The sequence below is a fragment of the Eumetopias jubatus genome, unplaced genomic scaffold, assembly GCF_037043125.1.
Source record: "Eumetopias jubatus isolate StellerSeaLion01/CBP00866 unplaced genomic scaffold, mEumJub1_p1.0 scaffold_6, whole genome shotgun sequence".
In the NCBI taxonomy this organism is placed as follows: Eukaryota; Metazoa; Chordata; class Mammalia; order Carnivora; family Otariidae; genus Eumetopias; species Eumetopias jubatus.
In genome coordinates this window covers 116,299,427-116,320,125 of record NW_028274812.1, presented here as the reverse complement: position 1 = coordinate 116,320,125, position 20,699 = coordinate 116,299,427, and the positions used below count along the sequence as shown (strand labels likewise).

General features: G+C 38.8%; 1 protein-coding gene across 4 annotated transcripts in view; it reads left to right on the top strand.

The window, feature by feature from the left end:
- Positions 1 to 20,699, top strand: part of MAPK14 (mitogen-activated protein kinase 14) — a 73,084-nt gene that overhangs the window by 18,042 nt on the left and 34,343 nt on the right. For all 4 annotated transcript variants that reach the window (XM_028120698.2, XM_028120697.2, XM_028120695.2 and 1 more), the window contains exons 2-3: positions 6,192 to 6,321; positions 12,517 to 12,575. In XM_028120698.2, coding sequence (XP_027976499.1) covers positions 6,192 to 6,321; positions 12,517 to 12,575 — 189 coding nt within the window. The remainder of the gene's footprint in view (positions 1 to 6,191; positions 6,322 to 12,516; positions 12,576 to 20,699) is intronic.

Below are 20,699 nucleotides of genomic sequence, written 5' to 3'. Positions count from 1 at the left end.
CAATTATATATTTTGAACCCAACTTTTAAAAAAAGTAGTCAACTGTGTATAGTTACACTATATTATTGAGCATTGTTTGCTTTCATGTATGTTTTCATCATTCCAGTTAGATGGTAGGTTCTGTGACATCAGGCACAATATTTAGTGTTTCTTTTGTATTCACAAAGCATCTCATCAAGGAGATATTTCAGTAAATATGCTCAGGAAGTGATATTTTGGTATTTGTAAGATACCACATCATTGCCTCCTCCCGTATTCTAGATTCACAGGGAGTAGTAGAACTCTAGGGATTGAAAAACTTCCCCTAAATAAAGTAATGAATATAGAGCAAAAGTTATTTCTTATGAAATACTTTTCATTAATACTATCCCGAGTTCAGTGTAAAATTACAGGAAAAACTTTTTCCATATGAAATGCAATTAATTATAGTAGGAAGCTTTTTAGAAAAGCAGAGTTCATACAGTTAGAATATATTTTAAATGGGCCGAATGTTCTGCAAAGTTGAACTTGATTATCCATTAAGAGTTCTATTCAGAGATCCATTGAGGATCCATTCAGTGGTATCCATTAAGAGTTGATGCTTGAAAACAAACCACTTGAATCTGAATCTCAGCTCTGTGATTTTCTTTCTGTACTGTGGGCACCATTACTTCTTTATGCATCAGTCTTCTCATCTATAAAATGGAAATCATAATAATGTCTTTTTATAAAGTTGTGATAAAGATGCTCATTCATGTAAAGATCCAAAAACAGTGCCTTGCAATAGTAAGCACTCAGTGATTATAGGTTTTTAACATTAATACGAGTCTTGTTGGATGCTATTGATTTTATTTTATTTTTTAAAAGATTTATTTTTTAAATAATCTCTTCACCCAACATGGGACTTGAACTTACAACCCCGAGATTAAGAGCCACATGCTCCACGGACTGAGCCAGCTGGGCACCCCTGGATGCTATTGAATTTATAAAAATTGAGAGCCACATTATAAAGTTGAAGTTTTTTCTTTCATGTTTCAGATACCTACATCACAAAATACTCTTATACTTTTGTTAAGCATTTTTTGAGAATGTGCACGTGCCAGGCATTAATGCTACGTCCTGTGTAATATAGTGGTAAATAAAACAGAAGACACTAACTGCCCTCAAGGTGCTTATGATGAGTGGGAAAGGCAGACATTATTAATGTCCAATATTTAAGCTTTACTATGGGCCAGGCCCTTTTGCTAAAACTACTGCAAAAGTTATCCCATTTAATCTTAACAAGCATTCTTCTTATTAGATAAAAACCTTATCCTCATTTTATGTATGAGGCTGAGAGAATTTAATTAACTTTGTCAAGATTATACCGCTGCTAAGTGGCAGAACTGAAATGAAAACCAGATAGTCTAATACCAAAGCCCCAGCCTTTATTTAACCACTCTGCTGGGTGGTAAATAAACGTATAGTAATAAATTGCGATTATTGGGGTAGGGTACTGATTAATCCTAGCCTGCCTTTCTCTAAATAGATATAGGAGTCAGAGATAAAAATATGTACTTTATTACTGTAAAACTGGCATGGAGAATGGCTTGGACAGGCAGCTCAAGTGGGATTCTTCTTTTTTCCCCACTGAATTGAACTTGCACATTCAGTCATGGGCAGGTCAGCTAGAAACCTGATGACATTCCTTGCTCCAGGAGGTCCCAAAGGGCTTACCAGCAGAGGAGAGGGGAACATGCTCAGTCTGCAGGTAGACAGGCAAACTGAGGTGGAGAGTTGAGGATAGGTCACATGGCAGTGGTCATTTTCTGTCTCAGTAGAGCCATTGAGGGGTTTAGAGAAGAGTATACATTTACTTGGTACTTCCAAGAGGGAAGAAGTTATTTTATGGGTTTGTAGGAACAGGAGTGGGAGAGAGGAGTACACCCCCTCCCTTTATGTAGGATAAGGAAGGAAACGAGGGTGTTGTGACAGAATAACTGAGACCTGTTGATAATCTCGAGGAGGTTGGCGATTTTAAGCCAGTGCTTGAAGGATAAGGATTCAACTGTGGGGTGGAGTAGAGATGGGAGAGAAGAGCAGTTCAGGAACCAGAAACAACCCGCTGAAGAGTTTAAGGAACCAAAAGGAGCCAGCATGTTCAAAACGTAGTGGCTGAGGGAAAGGAAGGAGTAGTACAGGAGCAAGATGGAGTGGTCATTGGTGGTCATATCACCTGAGCCTATAGGCTATGATAGGAAATTTGCATTTTATTTTATATGCCAAGGAAATTCCTTGAAGGATTTGAAGCAGTGGGTGTTGCCATCTAATTTATATTTTTAAAAGATTGAATTGGATGCTTGTAGAGAGTATATAAGAAAGGAACAAAACAGGGGGCAGGGAGACCAGTATAAGAAGGCAGGCTGGTGATGAGGATGTTTTTGGACCAGTATGGTAGCAGTGAAATGAAGAGAAGTTGAATTAGAGATGTGTTTTGGAGATGGAAATGACAAGACTTGCTGATTTGGATGGGGGCCAGGAGGCTGGAGGAAATCAAGGATGATAGTCAAATGTTTAGCTTGAGCAATTGGCTGGAAAGTCCATTTATTGAGATAGAGGAGACAGGAATAGTTCTAGGTGTTTTGCACTTGCTAAGTTTTAAGGTGCTTATATGGTTTTCATGTGGAGATGTTAGGTAGGCAGTCAGGCTCAGAGAAGAGATTTCAGTGAGAGACATAGATTTGCAAGTTTTCAATATAAAGATGGCATTTAATTTAAAGTCTTGGGTATAGATGAAATCATCTAGGAGAACGTGGGAGAGAGAAGAGGGCCCAGTGTCATGCCCTGAGGAACTAACAGAGTTCCAAGTAGAGGGACCACATGCAGTGGAGTCAGAGAGGGAGCTGCCATAGAGGTCACAGAAAACCAGCAGAATGTGCTGATATGGACTCCAGAATGGAGAGTGTTTAGAGAAAGGGGAAATGTTAACCATGTCAACTGGTAATCCAGGAAAGTGGTCATTGGATTTGGTAACAGGTCATTAATGACCTGAGAAGAGCAGTTTCAGTGTAATGGATTGAGGAAAGAATGGGAGCTGAGGAAATGAGTCAAACCTTAAGATACATATGAATTACTTGGAGGTCTTGTTAAAATGTACATTCTACTTTAAAGGCCTGAGATTCTGCATTTCTAAAGAGCTCCCCCATAGTGTCAATGCTGCTGGTCTGTGGAGGAGCAGAGGTACAGATTAGTGGTTCTCAGATTTCACCATGTGTTAGAATTATGGGGCAGGTTTGATAATACAAACTACTGTACCCACTTCAGTTTCCAATTTAGTAGATCTGGGGTAGCACCTGAGAATTTGCATTTCTTATAAATCCCCAGGTGACACAAATACTGTTGGTCTAGGAACCACACTTTTGAGAACCACTGGAGAATTTTAGCTGTAGTGGAGAACTTTCAAGGGAAATTTTTTGTTTGTTGAGGATGGGCAATAACTTGAGCATATTTATGTTGATGACAATGATCCAGAAGATAGGGAGAAACTCAGAAGGGAGAGAGAAAGGGAATGAAGGAGTGAAGTCCTTGAGAGGATAAGGGAGGTGGCTCCAGAGCATGTATTGAGGTCTCGGATTTTTATAAGAAAGGGCATGTGTCCTTAGTTACAGCAAAAGAGGAAGCAGAGAAAATAGGTCCAAGTGCAGATGGGTTTATAGATTTACCCATAGGCAGATGGAGCTTCCTTTTGCTGGTTTCTGTTTTCTTGATGAAGGCAGGGGCAACTTTTGAAGAAGAGGGTGAATTGGAGGTTTGAGAAGAAAGACAGTGTCAAATGAGTAAGAAAATACACTTCCTAGAAAAAAGTGGCAGTTTTGAGAGCCTTATTTGAGGTTAAGTTCAGAAATTAAGAATGAAACCAGTCTGTATGTTTGTACATTCTTTTTTCTTCAACCACAATTAGTTCTTGGATTCAGACAAGGAGAAGTAAATAGTTGAGATCACCCAAAGTTAGACTTTATCCAGGTGAGTGTAGGAGACAGAGGCAAAGACAGAGAACAAGGGAGCATGTAGTCTAAGCCAGGCAAGAAGGGAAATGAAGATGGGAGAGGGCTTGAAGGATAGAATCAGCCAATGATGATGAGGTCCACAAATCGTTATAGTCAGGGTACAAGTATACTAGAAGTAAACTAAAAGGCATAGAAGGTTTGTGATGGAAAATGGGTGCTGGCATTCAAAATTGTGTAGGCGGGGCAGCTTTTGGTGTTGATAGAGGTCCAGGGCGTGACCATGGAGGCTGGATGAGGTGGAGTTTCCTGGAGAGGTCAGGAAACTAAGAGGTCAGGATGTTGGATGTGTCCTCCACCTGGATATTGAAGTTGCCAAGAGTGATGACAGAAGCTGGGAGTGGGGAGAGACTTTGAGATAGGAACTAACTTTACAGTGAATAATGGAAAATTCCAGATCAGTGGGTTACAGCAGCGGAGAGGTAGTGATAGCTGTGAGCGGGGGCTTTTGTAAAACAAATGGAGAATCATAGTCTGGAAGTAGGAATGGTTGAGGAGGACATCTGTCCCACCTGCTGGCCACAAGGTACCTGGGATACAAAAGAGAATTCCCTCTAAGGGCAGGGCTGTAAGAGAAGTAGTATCTTCAAGGTAGAGCCTAGTTTCAATTAAAGAGATGGAGGGAGGGCTCAGAAAGGGGGTTGAAGATTTATAGGAGTTAATACCAAATTGGGAGTTGAAGAGCAAGGACGTAGTCCAAGGATTTGGGAGGGAAAGGAGGGGAACTTCTGGAACAAGTACAGAGTCACATGGGGAAGAGTCTGGTCATGATAGATGATCCAGAAGTCTTGGATGCCCATTAGAGCCCGAGATAAACGGGAGGAGGAGGCATGATGGGATTAGCCCAGTCTCTAAAAATAATTAAAATACACATCAGGTTTCTTGCTGTAGTTGTCCTACATGATCTAACCTCTGCCTGTACCTCTGACCTCATTCTTTTCTCCTTTCCCCTTGCTCTGTGTGTTCCACCTTCACAGGCCATCTTTACGCCCTCCAGCATGCCATATTTTTTCTACCTCTGTTTCTTCTTTTCTCTGTTGGCACTTGCTCTTCTGAGAGACAGCATGGCAGAGTGGTTAATAGCATGAGCTGTGGATCCAGATTCCCTCCTCCTGCCACTTTCTAGCTTTGTGATCATGGGCAAGTTCTTTCGTGTCTCTGTGCTTCCGTTTCCTCATTTCTGAGCGGGGGGAATGATAATAGCATTTACTTCATAGCGGTGTTGTGGATTAAACCTTATTTTAATTTTAAAAATGTTAAGGGCCTAGAACAGTTACTGGTATGCAGTAAAAACTAAATAAATGTTAATAATACTATTTTTTCCTTCTGTTTGAAGCTCTTTTTCTGTATACCTTTACATGGTTGCTACTTTCTCATAATTCAGTTGTCTCAGCTTGAACCTACTTGCTCGGACATCCTAGCTAAAGTAGCAGCCCCCCCGGCTTTCTATCATTTGTCCCATTATTCTGTTTTATTTAGTCATAGCATTCATCACTGTCTGAAATTATTGTATTACTCTGCTCATCCCCTCTCCCCTATCCCTTGGGGACAGGGATTTGTTGACTTGTCCTTCTTATATCTTAGCTTCTAAAGAGTGGCAGATACTTTGTAGGCACTCAAGAAATTTTTGTGCCAACTCATTGTCCTGAAATCATCCCAAGCCCTCCACTCTGATCAGGCAGCATTTGGTGGCAAGGTGACAGTGAGGCCTAAGGCAGAGAAGACAGAATCCAGCTTTTCGTATATCAGTCTGTTGGCTCATGTAGATCAAGTGGCTGCTTGTTTTTGTGCTAATTGGGACACAGCTACATCCATTTTTAAATTTATTGTCTGGCAGCTTTCTGGCTATAACCACAGAGTTGAGTAGTTGTGACAAAGACCCTAAGCCTCACAAAGCCAAAAATATTTATTCTCTGGCCCTTCGTGGAAAAAATTTTCTGATCCCTGATTTAGATGCATAGAAAAAAAAAATGAGAAGGAAACACCAAAAATAAAAGGTTACTTTGGATAGTGGGATTATAGGTCGTTATAGTTTTTATCTTTATACTTTGTATTTTGTTATAAACCCATTTAATTTGGAAATGAAATAGCCTTCCTTGTAAATACTAATTTTGAAGTATTTAGAGCACGTTCAATGATGAATTCTTTATTTATTTATTTTTTTTTAAGTGCTGCTTTTGACACAAAAACCGGGTTACGTGTGGCAGTGAAGAAGCTCTCCAGACCATTTCAGTCCATTATTCATGCCAAAAGGACCTACAGAGAACTGCGGTTACTTAAACATATGAAACATGAAAATGTAAGTTATTCATGCAAGAAGAGTAAATTTTGGATTTTGCATTCTTTACCGGATTTACTTAAGGCTGTAGTGTCCGAATATGGGAGTCCAAGGCTATTTTGTGTTATTATGGGTTCTTTCAGTGGGGAAGTTTGAGGCAGCATGCCTTAGATTCACTGAATGTCCTATTGAGGTGACTATTAATTTATAGATAATTTAATATTATAATTTCTCTTTTTAATCTTTTTTAAGAAAGCTTTTCCAGATTCAGGTATTTTAATAAATGTGACAAAGACATTGTTTAAGTTAAATATAACTTTTTCTTCTCTGTCAATTTGGAAATTTGAAAGCAGTGCCATCTTGCAAAGGAGTGCTTCAAAATCCTAATACAGTAAATCAAAGGATGCAATTGGACTATTAGCTGAAAGTGAAAAAACAATTAATGGAGGATACTTATTTTCCTAAATTTCAAAATCAAATTAAAAAGAATTTATGTGATTGCCATATGAAAGGAACTGTAAAATTTGTAGCATTGTGGAAACAATGGCCATAGAGATTTTAGAGTCATTTGACCCTATCGATTGTTACTGTGTAGAAAAAAATTAAGAATGTCTAAATTTACTATTTGGCTATTCACACCTTTTCTGTTTTAATAATTGAACTTAAAAAAAATTTTCTTAAATTGCAGATCAGTGATACTTTATTAATATACGCTTGTTTCACAGGGTACAGATTTCTTCTAAATTGGGAACATTGAGACTTGAATTTAGAATTGGATAACCAATCCTGTTGTAATCACAACTATAGCTTATTGATTTTCATGGTTTATTTTAATTGCATACTATTGAGCAAATTCTGTTTTCCCCAGGTAACCTCTATTCCTAGGTATAATTTTTATGAGCATCCATGTGCAAAGCTGAGTTTTTAAAAAGTTCAGTGCAGTGTTCTAGCCTTCCTAATCAGTGACATGTTTACACAAAGTTGAGATATATGGAAAAAGCTACCAGGAGAAGCTTTATTCCAAGGTCTGCATACAATCAAGGTGGCCTGGCAGCTTAACTGATGCATTTTACATTTGGTTTTTAGCACAGTTGAGTGTGTATGCTGTTTTTCATTACACATTAATAAATGTGACAAAGACATTATCATAGCTTTTTAAATAAATAAAACTTTGAAAATGGAATGCAAGCGAAACATTTATGGAACCCCAAAGCACTTTCAGGAGGCCCTGGGATCCCACGGATGTTGCCAGTGCTCATTTCTGAACATCTGGTTTAGATTACCAGCACTATACTTTATTCTGCTTCTCTTCATAGACCATTTAAGCCAAAGTTTAGGGCAAAGATTATTTTGGGTTATCTGACTCCATGCCTTAGCTTTTCTTTTCTAGTAACCATAAGAAAACAAGCTTACTTAGTTTATTTTGCTTTAATTTTCTGTGATGAGATACTTCAAAATGTGTCTTATATGGTATTAGGCTGGTTACACTTGGGTCACTCTGTATTTGTAGAAATGAAGAGGCCACAGTGATGGGATATGATTGTTCTAATTTAGGAAGGGCTACAAGAATCTTTAAAAGAAAGGGGGGGGCGCTGATGGGATGCCTGGGTGGCACAGTTAAGTGTCTGACTTTTGGTTTTGGCTCAGGTTGTTATCTTGGGGTCCTGGGATTGAGGCCTGCGTTGGGCTCCATGCTCAGCGGGGAGTCTGCTTGGGACTGTCTCTCCCCCTCCTCATTGCATTCTCTCTCTCTCTTTCTAAAATGAATGGATAAATCCTTTTTTAAAAAAGGGGAGCTGATAGTATTAGGAACACAGGATTTTAATTTATATAAGTTTCATATGCAGCTTGCTTAATAGCATTTGGCCTTTTCATGTAAACATGTTTAGGTTTTAGCAGTATCGATGTAGAGGGTCATCTGTGCTTAAATATTGATAATTTGGTTTTGAACAAAAGAAGGCATGTGGCTGAATGTTTATAGTTCTCTATTCTGTTAGGGGCTAACAGACTTTGACTCAATATAGGAAAATTCCTGAATATCAGCCTATTCCACAGACACTTGTTAGGAGCTCAAATTGTAAAAGTAGTTTTACCCAGGGAAGAGCCAAGACTTCCAAATAAGTTTAATCGAGGATTTTAAGAGGCGTTCCTCTCCTTCATATTCCTCTTTCTTTTTCAAAAATGACTCTCTTGGGGGTGCTGGGTGGCTCAGTCTGTTAAGTGTCTACCTTCAGCTCAGGTCATGATCCCAGGTTCCTGGGATCGAGCCCGCATCAGGCTCCTTGCTCAGTGGGGAGCCTGCTTCTCCCTCTCCCTCCCCCTACTCGTGCATGCGCACGCGCTCTCTCTCTCTCAAATAAATAAATAAATAAATAAAATCATAAAAAAAAATGACTGTTTTGGGGGGCGCCTGGCTGGCCTAGTCAGTAGATCTTGGGACTCTTGATCTCAGGGTTGTGAGTATGAACCCCACGTTGGGTGTAGAGATTACTTAAAAATAAAATCTTTTGAATGAATGACTCTTTTGGGCCACTGTACAATTTTTAACTAGCCACTAGGACTTCAAAAACAGCAGCAGCTTAAAACTCTTGACAATATTAAGTATTGGTAACAAATATAATTTCTAGGTGCCAAGTGCACATGTGATCTTTTACACAAAAATGCCTGTCTCAGAATCAGTGGTTCATCTTAAGTTATTTCTTTTATTAGTGATAATGAATGACAGACACATATTTACCAGATGAGTAATAGGAGCTAGGGGTATGTCCTCTGTGCCTGTAAGAGTTCCTCGATGAACAGAGTTAGCTGGTGCATTCCTGATTGAACTTGTGACTTTGATCTCATTAAAACCTGCTTGCAGGAGAGATGAAAAGGAAGCAGCCTGCCCGCTGCATCTTTTTGCTTTCTGGGTAGGTGCTACAAAGATTGCCTGGACTTAAGGGCCTGGAGATCTGTACATTTTGAAATTTTAAAATATTCAAAGAATCCTTTCATAAATTTTATTTGGGAGCCTTAGATTTAACACTACCATGGTAGACCAAGTCATTGTTTTGGTGCACTTGTGTTAAATACATTAGATACTGTCTTTGGTGACTGAGTTAAAGTAGATTTTTTTTCTTAAGTATGTGCCGATTTAGTAAAAATGTGTTACTTCTGTCTGTCAGCTTTTGGACCATTGTAGGACAATCATCAGAGACATTTGCTGATTATTTCTATTATAAATGTCTTTTCTAAATAATTGATTCCTGAGTTACTTTTGGGTGTCTGAAAGTATATAATGGCAAAAGGAATAAAGAAATAGGCTAAAGTATAACTTGAATTAAAAGGAAATTTCCATTTAAGAAATGAGAAATGAATAGATTATGGAATATTACTAAAAGTTCTCCAGACCTATTCTAATGCCAGGAAACTTTTATTTTACAGTATTTCCTTTTGATGAATACTCCATAAATACAATTAATGGAGAAGGGATATTTGTAAAAGCCAACAAAAAATTAAAAATACTTTGATGTAACATGGGCAGTTTTAATCTCATAAAATGTGCCTTTTTTAGGAAATTAAAATTTGATAGGCTATTTACTAACATGCTTGCTCTATTATTTTCCATATTAGTTTATTGTGCTTCTGGCAGTCATGCTTCTTAATCATTTGAATAATTTAGCTTAGCTTTGTATCTCAAATTTTGTTCTAGAAGCGGCTGCTTCAAATAGTTTGTTTCTGTGCTTTGTATTTTGTAATTCTTTATAAAACTTAAGGATTGTTATCACCACTTATTTTGGTAATCAACAGAGGGTCAGGCCTTTTTGGGCTAGGCACCTTCAGTTACATTGTTGACTTAATCTTCCCCACAGTGCGATAAAAATAAGTATCCCTTTCTCTTCTGTATGAGGAAGTGAAGCTTGGAGAAGATACCCTTCTTTCATTTATTTAACAAAATATTAATTGAAGTACTGTGTGCCAGGCAATATTCCAAGTGCTGGGATTAGTGAATTGAAGAAGACATAAATTCATGGAACTAAGAAATCACAAACTGACTGTGGAGTTCAGACTTAACAGCTCTTGAATTCTAAAATGCTTGTGTTTTCAAATTGAAGTTGGAGCTGTTATTTGAAAATATTTTGGACTTATTTTGTTTTACTTTATTTTGTCTTTGAGGTAACTCTTGCATGAAAAATCCTATGTAAATTGATCTCTAGTGATTTACTTTAATCTGAGGATTTTCACAATCACCATTGAAATAATGTAAATTGTTTTAAACTTTTTCTGTTGCATTGGGGAGTTGAGGCATCTCACATAACAAGAATCAATGTTTAGAAAATACTGGAACAGTTGAATAAAATTGGCTGCTAGGTCTCAGTTACCTAACGTACAAGTGGGGATGGAGAGAGTAATCAGAAGACCAGAGGTCTAAGCCAGGAGTATATCAAACTCAAGAAAAACAATTATGGTGAAGGTAAAAGAAATGACTTGACAAGTCAGATTTAAAGCACAACTCAGAGCTATTGTAAGGTCAGGGATCCACTGTTGCTGAGAATGTAAGCTGACTTCACCTTTATGAAGGACAATTTGACAATATTAAGATCCTTAAATATATTGGTGTCCTTTAATGCTATAATTCTGTTTCTTGAAATTTATTTTCTGGAAGGAAATACAAGATGTGCAAAATATATATTACATACGCATATGCACACATGTGTGCACACACACTTGCAGTGTTCCTTAAATGTCCAAAGATAGGAAATTGGTTAAATTATGGTATATACAAATGGTAGAGCATGAAAAATATTTGAAGATACAGTCATTATGTAGTAAGTGACAAGGCAGGATATAAAACTATGCAGAGTATAATCGCAACTTTAATTTGCATACATCAGAAACATCAAAGGAAATATCTCAAAATGTTAATGATAGTTATAATAGGTAGTGCAATTATAAGTAATTTTTATTTTCTTGTATACAGTTGTCTGGGTAATGATCTTACGGATTAACTGTACCTTTCCTTTGGAATAAGATGCAAAGTCTTGAAAACCTATTCTCCTTGACTTCCAAGGTCTTTTTTTTTTTTTGGCTTGTTTCCCATTTGGGTTCAGGTTGTATAATTGAAATTGCTTTTAAAAGTCTGATAGATGAGTGGAGTAACATTCTAATTAAGAGTGTTCTTTTTTATGATAATGTTTTGAGCATTGGTATATTTTACTTTCAGGGCTGTTCATTTAACTTGCTAGGTTAGAACAGCATGCTAATGCGGCCCAGTCATGGGCCAGTGTTCATGAAGGCCATTTAGCTTTTGTTTGTTTCGTTTCCAGATATTCTTAACTCTGGTTTTAGGAGTAACTGGCGGTGGTTGGGGAATGGTGGTGGTATATATGGATTAGTCAGTATAACTCCATGACCAGAAAAACTGCTCAAAGACCATGGGTTACTGAGTATTAAGTAGTTTTTGCTTTATCCTTGTATAGGATGGCCTTTTTTCCCCCCATTTTTAAATGGTCAGATCTAAATACTTGATGATGATTAAGAAAAGTATCTGAATATTAAGAATATTATAACACCAAGAATATACTAAGAGAATATTTTGGGGCTCAAAAAATGTCAGTCCTTTCTAAAGGAAAAAAAAATCGATCTTGAAGACTACGTGTGGAAAATTTTCATGGGATAATAATATGTTTAAAAAAGAAAAATGATACTATAGTAATAGTTGTTGAAGTGTGACTTTTTTCTGCTTGTTCATCATTAGACTATTAGTGCATGTGTAAGTCAAGAGCCCTAAATCTTTTTGCTTCCTGATAAACTAATGGCTATATGTGAGCAAATTCTAAAGAAATGATGTTTTTAATGGTAAAATATGTTATTCTGGGAAGTGATGCCAATAAGTCAAAGTCAAAAGCATAATTTGGGTGAAAAAATAAGTTTCAGTTAAGTGTATGAGATAGTGGGATTTGAAATCAGTTCTTATTAAAATGGTTAAGACCTGGGCGCCTGGGTGGCTCAGATGGTTAAGCGTCTGCCTTCGGCTCGGGTCATGATCCCAGGGTCCTGGGATCGAGTCCCGCATTGAGCTCCCTGCTCCTTGGGAGCCTGCTTCTCTCTCTCTCTCCCTCTGTTTGTCATGAATAAATAAATAAAATATTAAAAAAAATAGTTAAAATGGTTAAGACCTGATGGGTATTATAGTTCTATATTTATTTACTGCTTGATTTTTCTGTTTTCTTATAGGTGATTGGTCTGTTGGATGTTTTTACACCTGCACGGTCTCTGGAGGAATTCAATGATGTGTGAGTGAATCTCTTGCACTTGCCTTCCTCAGCTGGCTGATGAGGATTAGCAACCCACTTTTATTCCTGCACAGTTTAGTGGTATACAGACTTCAGAAGATTCTTACTCCTACCATCTAACTCCCCTAGAGGAAGGGGATGGATACAGAGATGTATATCATGTATGGTATAAATCTGCGTGGGAGGGGTCAGCACCCAAACCGCTGCATTGCTCAAGGCTCAACTGTGTATTAGCATTTTCGTCATTCCAGGCATATTGTGAAGATTCAGTGGTGAGTCCTTGCAGGAGTTCCATGGAAAAGAAAATAGAGAGTTTTGATTATGATTTTTGTTCCCAAATGGCCTGTCCCAGTTTTAAAGGGACACCTTTACACTTTACATCATTACATTCACATCGAGAAATGTAACCAGGCCATGGTTTCATATAAGTTCTCTCTCTTTTGTCCCATTTGTGTGTGGAAATGGTACTAGACCTGCATGCTCTTCCTTGAAGTATTGGATTTCTGTCCTGAGACAAGGAGTGGGCCTCAGATATTGAGAAAGCTGCTGCATAGTGCTAGTTCTCCCAGTGCTATCCTGAGATTATCAGGAACCAGTATTGGGGGTTTGGGAAAATGAAACAGCAGAAAAAGCTGCTGTGAGAATATTTATTTAGTAGGTCACCATTGTGGGCAACTGGGCTGAAAACCACCAGGATCTTCTAGGAAGCAGTTGAATGCACCTGAGATGGAGAGCATTTATCCCCTGGCCCCTGATCCTGTTGGCAAGGGTTTGCTCCAGGGGGCATTAATGCCCTCACATGCCCAGATTGCACATGTGTGAGGAGAAGATCGATTCCAGCAAGTGTTCTTGTGCATGTAGGAGCTTTCTACTGTAGCTTTCCCAGTATCTGAAGTAGCCCATCCCATCCCCAATTCACAGTTATACTCTACCGTAGAGAAAAGGAACACCTTAAATTCAGAGTTAAACATTTTGTCCTCTTGAAATTTTGGCACTCCTACCTGGAAAGGATGACTGTTGTGAAAATCAAAACAAAATTGCAGATCATGGCTGCTGCTTTCTTAACCTCTACTCCCCGTTGTCCTCAGTGCTGAACTTAACCATTTTCTCCCTACCCTTATCCTGTGTTCAGTTTCTCCGACCTTTATTTATCTTAGGCTGAGTGCAAGCACAATTTGCTCGTTTCCCAAAGAACAAGGAGGGGGATGTTTGAGCTTGGGTGTTCTGTCTAATGAAAGGGTAAAAGAAAAAAATGAAAAAGAAATGTAGAACATGAAATGTAAAAAGAAGCAGGAAAGGTAGCAAAAATTTTTTCACACCATGTGAACTTAGTTGGAAGATGATATGGCTAAGAATAGAAGATGAAAGTGAAGAATCTGGTCCAGGTACGAGAATTTCTACCCACATTAACCTTGATCCTGCTAATGAAAATTTAAGAAACAAGCAAAGGGTGGGCGCCTGGCTGGCTCAGTTGTTTAAGCATCTGCCTTCGGCTCAGGTTGTGATCCCAGGGGTCCTGGAATTGAGCCCCGTGTCAGGCTCCTTGCTCAGCTGGGAGTACTTCTCCCTCTGCCCCTCCCCCATGCTCATGCTCTCTCAGTCTCTCAAATAAATAAAGTCTTAAAAAAAGAAAAAAAAACAAGCAAAGGGAAAGTAGGCAATAACTAAGAACCTGCAGCCCTGCTTGGCGCTTGAATGTGGAGGCTTCCAAAGATTATTGGATGCTACCCAGGCAAGGGCACGGGTGTTGCAAATTGTTGAGCCCTGCTGTAGGCTATACTTGGAAAAGAATATTGCAGAATGATATTTTTTTCCTTTAAAATTAATATTTTTTTAAAGACAATATTTTTAGAACATCTTTAACTTTACAACAAAATTTAGAGGGAGGTATAGAGATTTTCCAAATATGCCTCTGCCCCCACACATGCATAGCTTCCCCTCTTGTCAACATCACTCACCATAATGGTACTTTTTTTTTTTTTTAAACCAAGGATGAACCCATAGTGACACATCATAGTTTACCTTGGGGTTCGCTCTTGGTGCTGTAAATCTATGAATTTGGACAAATGCATAATGACATATTAACATTTAATATTATACAGTGTGTTTTCATTGCCCTAAGAATGGTGGGTTTTGATATTCTGCCTAGATGTGGAAGAAATGCTGAAGTAATGTATTTGTGAATTACTCTGGAAAACATTTGAATCAGGTCTGAGCTATACCCTAAAACTTTTAAGTATCATGGGGTTGGATTTATTATTTAACAAAGGATTTGGTGATTTGCTGACCTGGGAAAATGCTGTATTTTGGCTTAATCAGGCATTATGGAACTGGATTATGAATCTGCTTTTTTCCATGTGAAAAGGTCTTATTTAAGGCTAGTGTCTATTTGAAAGGTGACGTTTTATCCATTGTTGTGCCTTTGGCTCCTTTATCCATTTGAAGGCCACTGACTACAAGCATACCCACTGAACTAAAGTTGCATGTATTTCTTCATTCATTCAACAAATACTGTCACTGCTGAGTAGGAATCTGTTCTCTCTACTTGACTTTAGCTGGGTTCTAGCCATGTCTGTTTATTTATTTCCAGCTTTATTAAGATATAATTGACATAGAACATTGTGTAAGTTGGGTTCTGATTATTTATAAACAAGAACTGAGTTCATCCCTTGGGAGCAAATCTCAGTACCACTTGTTGAATGCTTGCTGAGTGGAGTGTTAGAAAAAGTCTCCAAATAATGGGAAACACTAATCTTTCCCCTTGCGAAATCAAAATCTTACTAGGGGAAGGAAGGAAACTCAAGAACATTTTTGTAACCAAGTTACTTGGCTGTATGACCTGGACAAGTTACTTTGCTTCTCTGGGCCCCAGTGGTTCTCTAATCAAACCTAGTAGGCAAATGCTGAAAACTGGGGTAGTGGACTTCTGAAGTTTTTTTTTTTTTTTTTTTTAAGATTTTACATTTATTTTAGAGAGGGAGAGAGACAAGCACTCGAGCAGGGAGAGGGGCAGAGGGAGAGGGAGAATCTCAAGCAGACTCTGCATTGAGTGCAGAGCCTGGAGCCTGATGGGGGCTCGATCCCAAAGGCCCCAAGATCATGACCTGAGCCAAAATCAAGAGTCAGACACTCAACCCACCAAGCCACCCAGGCACCCCTGAAGTGTTTTTAATACTAGGGAATCTCTGAAAATAGAATGGGAAACCTAAGGTTGCCTTAGGAAAATGTTTCATTGTTATTTTTCTATGATGTTTGTATCACTGAAAAAAATTAGCGCTTGTCCAGGACTATGGTTATTTCAGTGTTTTCCAAAGTCATTTCAGAATTTGCATAAGAGGCCAAACATCTTCACCTACAATTGCAAGGTTTGCAAATTTAAATACCTTTAGGGTTAGACAAATAACATAAATGAGGCTCAGTATTATACAGCTGGAAGTGGTAGGATTTGTGGTAAAACAGAGTGCTTATACTTCCTAAAAGCACTCAAATTGACATTAAAACAAAACAAGCAAACAAACAAAAAACCCACTATTCTGGCCAAATCAAACACCCTGAATACAGGCTGGCATGGTTCTACAGGCTGCCAGTTTTAGAGCAGGCTATAATTTGAACATTAACTTTTGTGCTAATTAATAAAATATCTAGTTACTTTTCATATTTACAGTAAATTATGTGTATTTGTGCCTTTATGTTTCAGTTAGCACTTTTCATTTATCATACAATTTAAATTTTCACTGAATTTTTAACTTCTTGGTTAATAGGCATTCTGCGTACTTCATCTGTAAGACTGTACTTCTGAGAAAGGAACAATAGGTAGTGAGTCTGATCATTAGGAATAATGTACAGTTACTGACTCTAACAGATATTGTTTGGAAAATGGGGAATTAAAAGATGAGTATATCAAGTTCTTGACTGCCGTATGATATGGTTGCCCAGATGGCAACATTTTTCCGAGATATAGCTAGACCTTTTAAATGATTGGAAATCATTTGGACATTTCTTTTGGCTTCTTAATCGCAGTAGTTGGCAGGAGGTGGCATATATATGCATATGCATGCTGCAAATCTTTAGTTACCGATAAAAGTCCAAAACTTTTAAGTGGCTAGTCTTAGAACCTAATCCCTAGAGTAAGTTGCATCTTTGTGCTACAATATTGCCTTTTCTTGGTTACAGAGGTTCTCTAACCAAGCTTAGGAGGCAGTAAAGAGTTTTTGGACTTAGTGGGAACTATTTCCTCAAATTTCAGGAAAACTGAATTGTCATGGTAAGTGGAAGACAGTCTGTCCCTACTATTTACCACTTTTTCCATTTTTTTTACAGCTTCACATTGCAAGTTTCTCATACCTGAGTTCCTTACCTCTTCTTAGTTCTTGAAGAAGGAAATGGAAGTGGGGTTGTAGATTCTTCTGTGATCTAGCAGAAGACCTTACAACAAGGGTCGGTCAGCAGCCATTGTTTTAGTGAAAACCAGTGGGCAGATTATCACCTAGTTTAGAGTTACATTTGATAAAAATGATTGTTTAACCAATAAGTGTAGCCTTTTATGTCAATGTAAAAGCTGCTGGGCATACCGAATACGTAAAGGGAGTTTCTGGATTTACATTTAACCTGATTTCATTCAATATTTGAATACCCAACCTATACTAGGCACAGGACTAGTCTCTGGGGAATGTAACAGTAAATAAGATAAACATGAGCCCTGATGATAGAGTTGAGACTCCTAATGGGAGAGAAGAAAATTTTATTTTTTTTAATTTAATTTTTAATTTTAATTTTTTTAAAGATTTTATCTATTTATTTGACAGAGAGTACAAGCAGGGGGAGCGGCAGGCAGAGGGAGAAAGAAGCAGGCTCCCCACTGAGCAAGGAGCCCAATGTGGGACTTGATCCCAGGACCCCGGGATCATGACCTGAGCTGAAGGCAGATGCTTAACTGACTGAGCCACCCAGGCATCCTGAGAAGAATATTTTAAATAATCAAATAAAAGACAGTGTGGTCAGTTCCGAAAGATCCTACATGATTTGTTCCCATGCACTCTCTGATACCATCTATATTCTTTCCACGCACTCTCTGCTTTCCAGCCACTCTGGCCTCTTTGTTCTTCCTTGAGTACAGACATCCACATTCTCAGTAGGACCTTTGCCCTGGTTCCTAACATGGGCCTGAACACTCTCCCTGCATACCCACATAACTGGCTCCTTCATTTCTTTCAGGACCCTCCTCAAAGGTCTCGTCACCAGGAGCTCTTTCCCCCTCACTACCATAGCTGCAGTCTGCCTCCCTGTCAGTGTCTGCTCCTTGCTCCACTTTGTGCTTAGCAGATTTTACCATCCTGTGTTTGTTATTGTGTCTTTTCTCTCTCTGGCTTATATGCTCTAGTAGAGTAGGGAGTTGTTTCCTTCCTTGTTGAATCTTTAGTACTTAGAGATTTCAGATGAGGAAACTGCACTTGAGAGAGATGAACTGAACTCTATAATACCACCTACGAAATTGCACACATCCCAGGTCTTTTGGCTCTAACTCTATTTCTGATCACATTTTTCTTGATCCAGGGCTATGATTATTATTTGAAAGTCTGCCAACCCTTCTTATTGGGTAAATACTGTGATCGGTTCTGTGTCAAAACTAAAGGCTTTCCAGGGGCACCTGGGTGGCTCAGTCGTTAAGCGTCTGCCTTCGGCTCAGGTCATGATCCCAGGGTCCTGGGATCGAGCCCCGCATCGGGCTCCCTGCTTTGCGGGAAGCCTGCTTCTCCTCTCCCACTTGCCCTGCTTGTGTTCCCTCTCTCGCTGTGTTGTGTCTCTCTCTGTCAAATAAATAAAATCTTAAAAAAAAAACAAAACTAAAGGCCTTCCAGTTGCATGTGGTGCCTGTTATTAATGAGATGAAGCATAAATGTTTGTCTAAAACAACTAAACGACCAAGTCAAATTTGTAGTGTGGAAGTAACATACAGAATATGAGAGAAGCTTAGTGGAGGAAGAAGGTAATAACTGTATCTGAAGAAACAGATAAATATGGATGAGGTGTAGAGGTTGAAATTTATTCCAGACAGTCAAATGAAGAAAACACGTGAAGTGTACAGAAAAAGAGATTTGCATTGAATGGAGAATGTTAAAGGAGTAGATAGATAACCATTGATATTTCTTTTGATTTTGGATAAAAACTATGTAAGTAAATTCTGATTGGTTGACTTTTGTGGCAGAGAAGAATTGTTTTCCTAATTTAGCAAAAAAACATTACTTAGAAATAATGCTTTCCGGGGCGCCTGGGTGGCTCAGTCGTTAAGCGTCTGCCTTCGGCTCAGGTCATGATCCCAGGGTCCTGGGATCGAGCCCTGCATCGGGCTACCTGCTCAGCGGGAAGCCTGCTTCTCTCTCTCCCACTTACCCTGCTTATGTTCTCTCTCTAGCTGTCTCTCTCTGTCAAATAAATAAATAAAATCTTAAGAAAAAAAAAAATAATGCTTTCCTCCATCACTGTGAAAGAAATACCCAGCCTCATTGTTTGGGCTTACAGACATATTTTCATTCTTTGAAAATAGGCTGAGCATCCAAGATAGGTGATATAAGAGAATCAGTGTGGGAGAAAGATGAAAGAGGTGAAGCTCCTTGTAGATGCCTACACTTGAAAACTGAATAAATTACATATCCTTTAAGAAAATATCATTGAGTTTTTGTCTGACGTGTCAATAAGATGCCCCCCTTTTCTCAAATGAGCTGATTTCAAAAGGTAAAGAAGCTTCAGGGTCCAACTTAGGGTTTGGGTCCTTCAGTAAATCTTTCCCTCATTAACTCCTTCCTAAGTCTGGGTTGGGACCCTCTCCTGTGTGTTTGCTAGCACCTTGATGTTCCCTTTTATAGTTCTAATCATGATCTATTATGATTTTACATTTATATATGCTTTCCTCTCGTCTTTTTCATCATTGCATCCCCAGTGCTCGGCAGTTAATATTTATTGGTGGAGTAATTGAAGAAACAACCTCGTGCTGTCTTGTTTATAACTGATTGATGAACTAGTTTTCCTGTAGTCTGCTCAGTGCATTCTCTTTTTTTTTTTTTTTTAAGATTTTATTTGTTTATTTGACAGAGAGAGACACAGCGAGAGAGGGAACACAAGCAGGGGGAGCAGGAGAGGGAGAAGCAGGCTTCCAGTAGAGCAGGAAGCCTGATGTGGGGCTCGATCCCAGGACCCTGGGATCATGACCTGAGCCGAAGGCAGATGCTTAACGACTGAGCCACCCGGGCGCCCCAGTGCATTCTCTTTTGACTAGCTTTTTTTTTTTTTGTTTTTATCCGGTAACAGGATATATAGGATATAAGTAGACTCAATATTCTACCATATGGAGTCTAAGGAGTCTAGTTTGGTCGATGTGGGTAAGTAGAGGGCACCTCTCAGTAATCTTCCCTTCAAATGAGGAGAATAGTTTGTTGTGAAATAAGCTGGCTAAGCTGTCTACCTGGCTGCTAAATGGTGCTTTTACTCCTTACATTAGAAGCATCTGGTCTGTTGACCAGGTAAGATCTTTGGCATGAGTATTTCAATAAGATGTGTCTTGCTTGGTCTTGCTAGTGATTCTATACGCTTTGTCCTGGCTCATTTGATTCTGTTCAGTAATAATTGAGTGCTTACTATCTATCAGACACCGTTCTAGTTCCTTTAGATACTACAGGGAACAAAAAGAATTTTGTCCTCCTTGAGCATTGTACAGATAGATAATAATAAACAATGAGCATACAAAAAGTTAGATAGTATATTAGCAGGCAATGATGCTGTGGACAAAAAAGGTAGAGTAGGGAAGGGAATCAGGAGTGTGAGGGTAGAGGGTGAGATGCAGTTTTAAATAGGTGGTCAAGGATAGGCCTCATTGAGAAGGTGAATTTCGGACCAAGCGTTTGAAGGAGTAGAGGAATTAGACCCATGGATATCTGGGAGAAATGCATTCCAAGCAGAAGGAACAGCCAGTGCAAAAGTTTTGGGGTGGAAGACTCCATGCTGAATTGGAATTGCAGCAAGGGCCCTGTGTGCCTGCAGTGTGGAGGCCAGTGTGGAGTTGAATGAGAACAGGGGGGAGAAGTAGATGATGAGGTCAGAGAGATAAGGGGGCCAGGGTACCGGATTGTG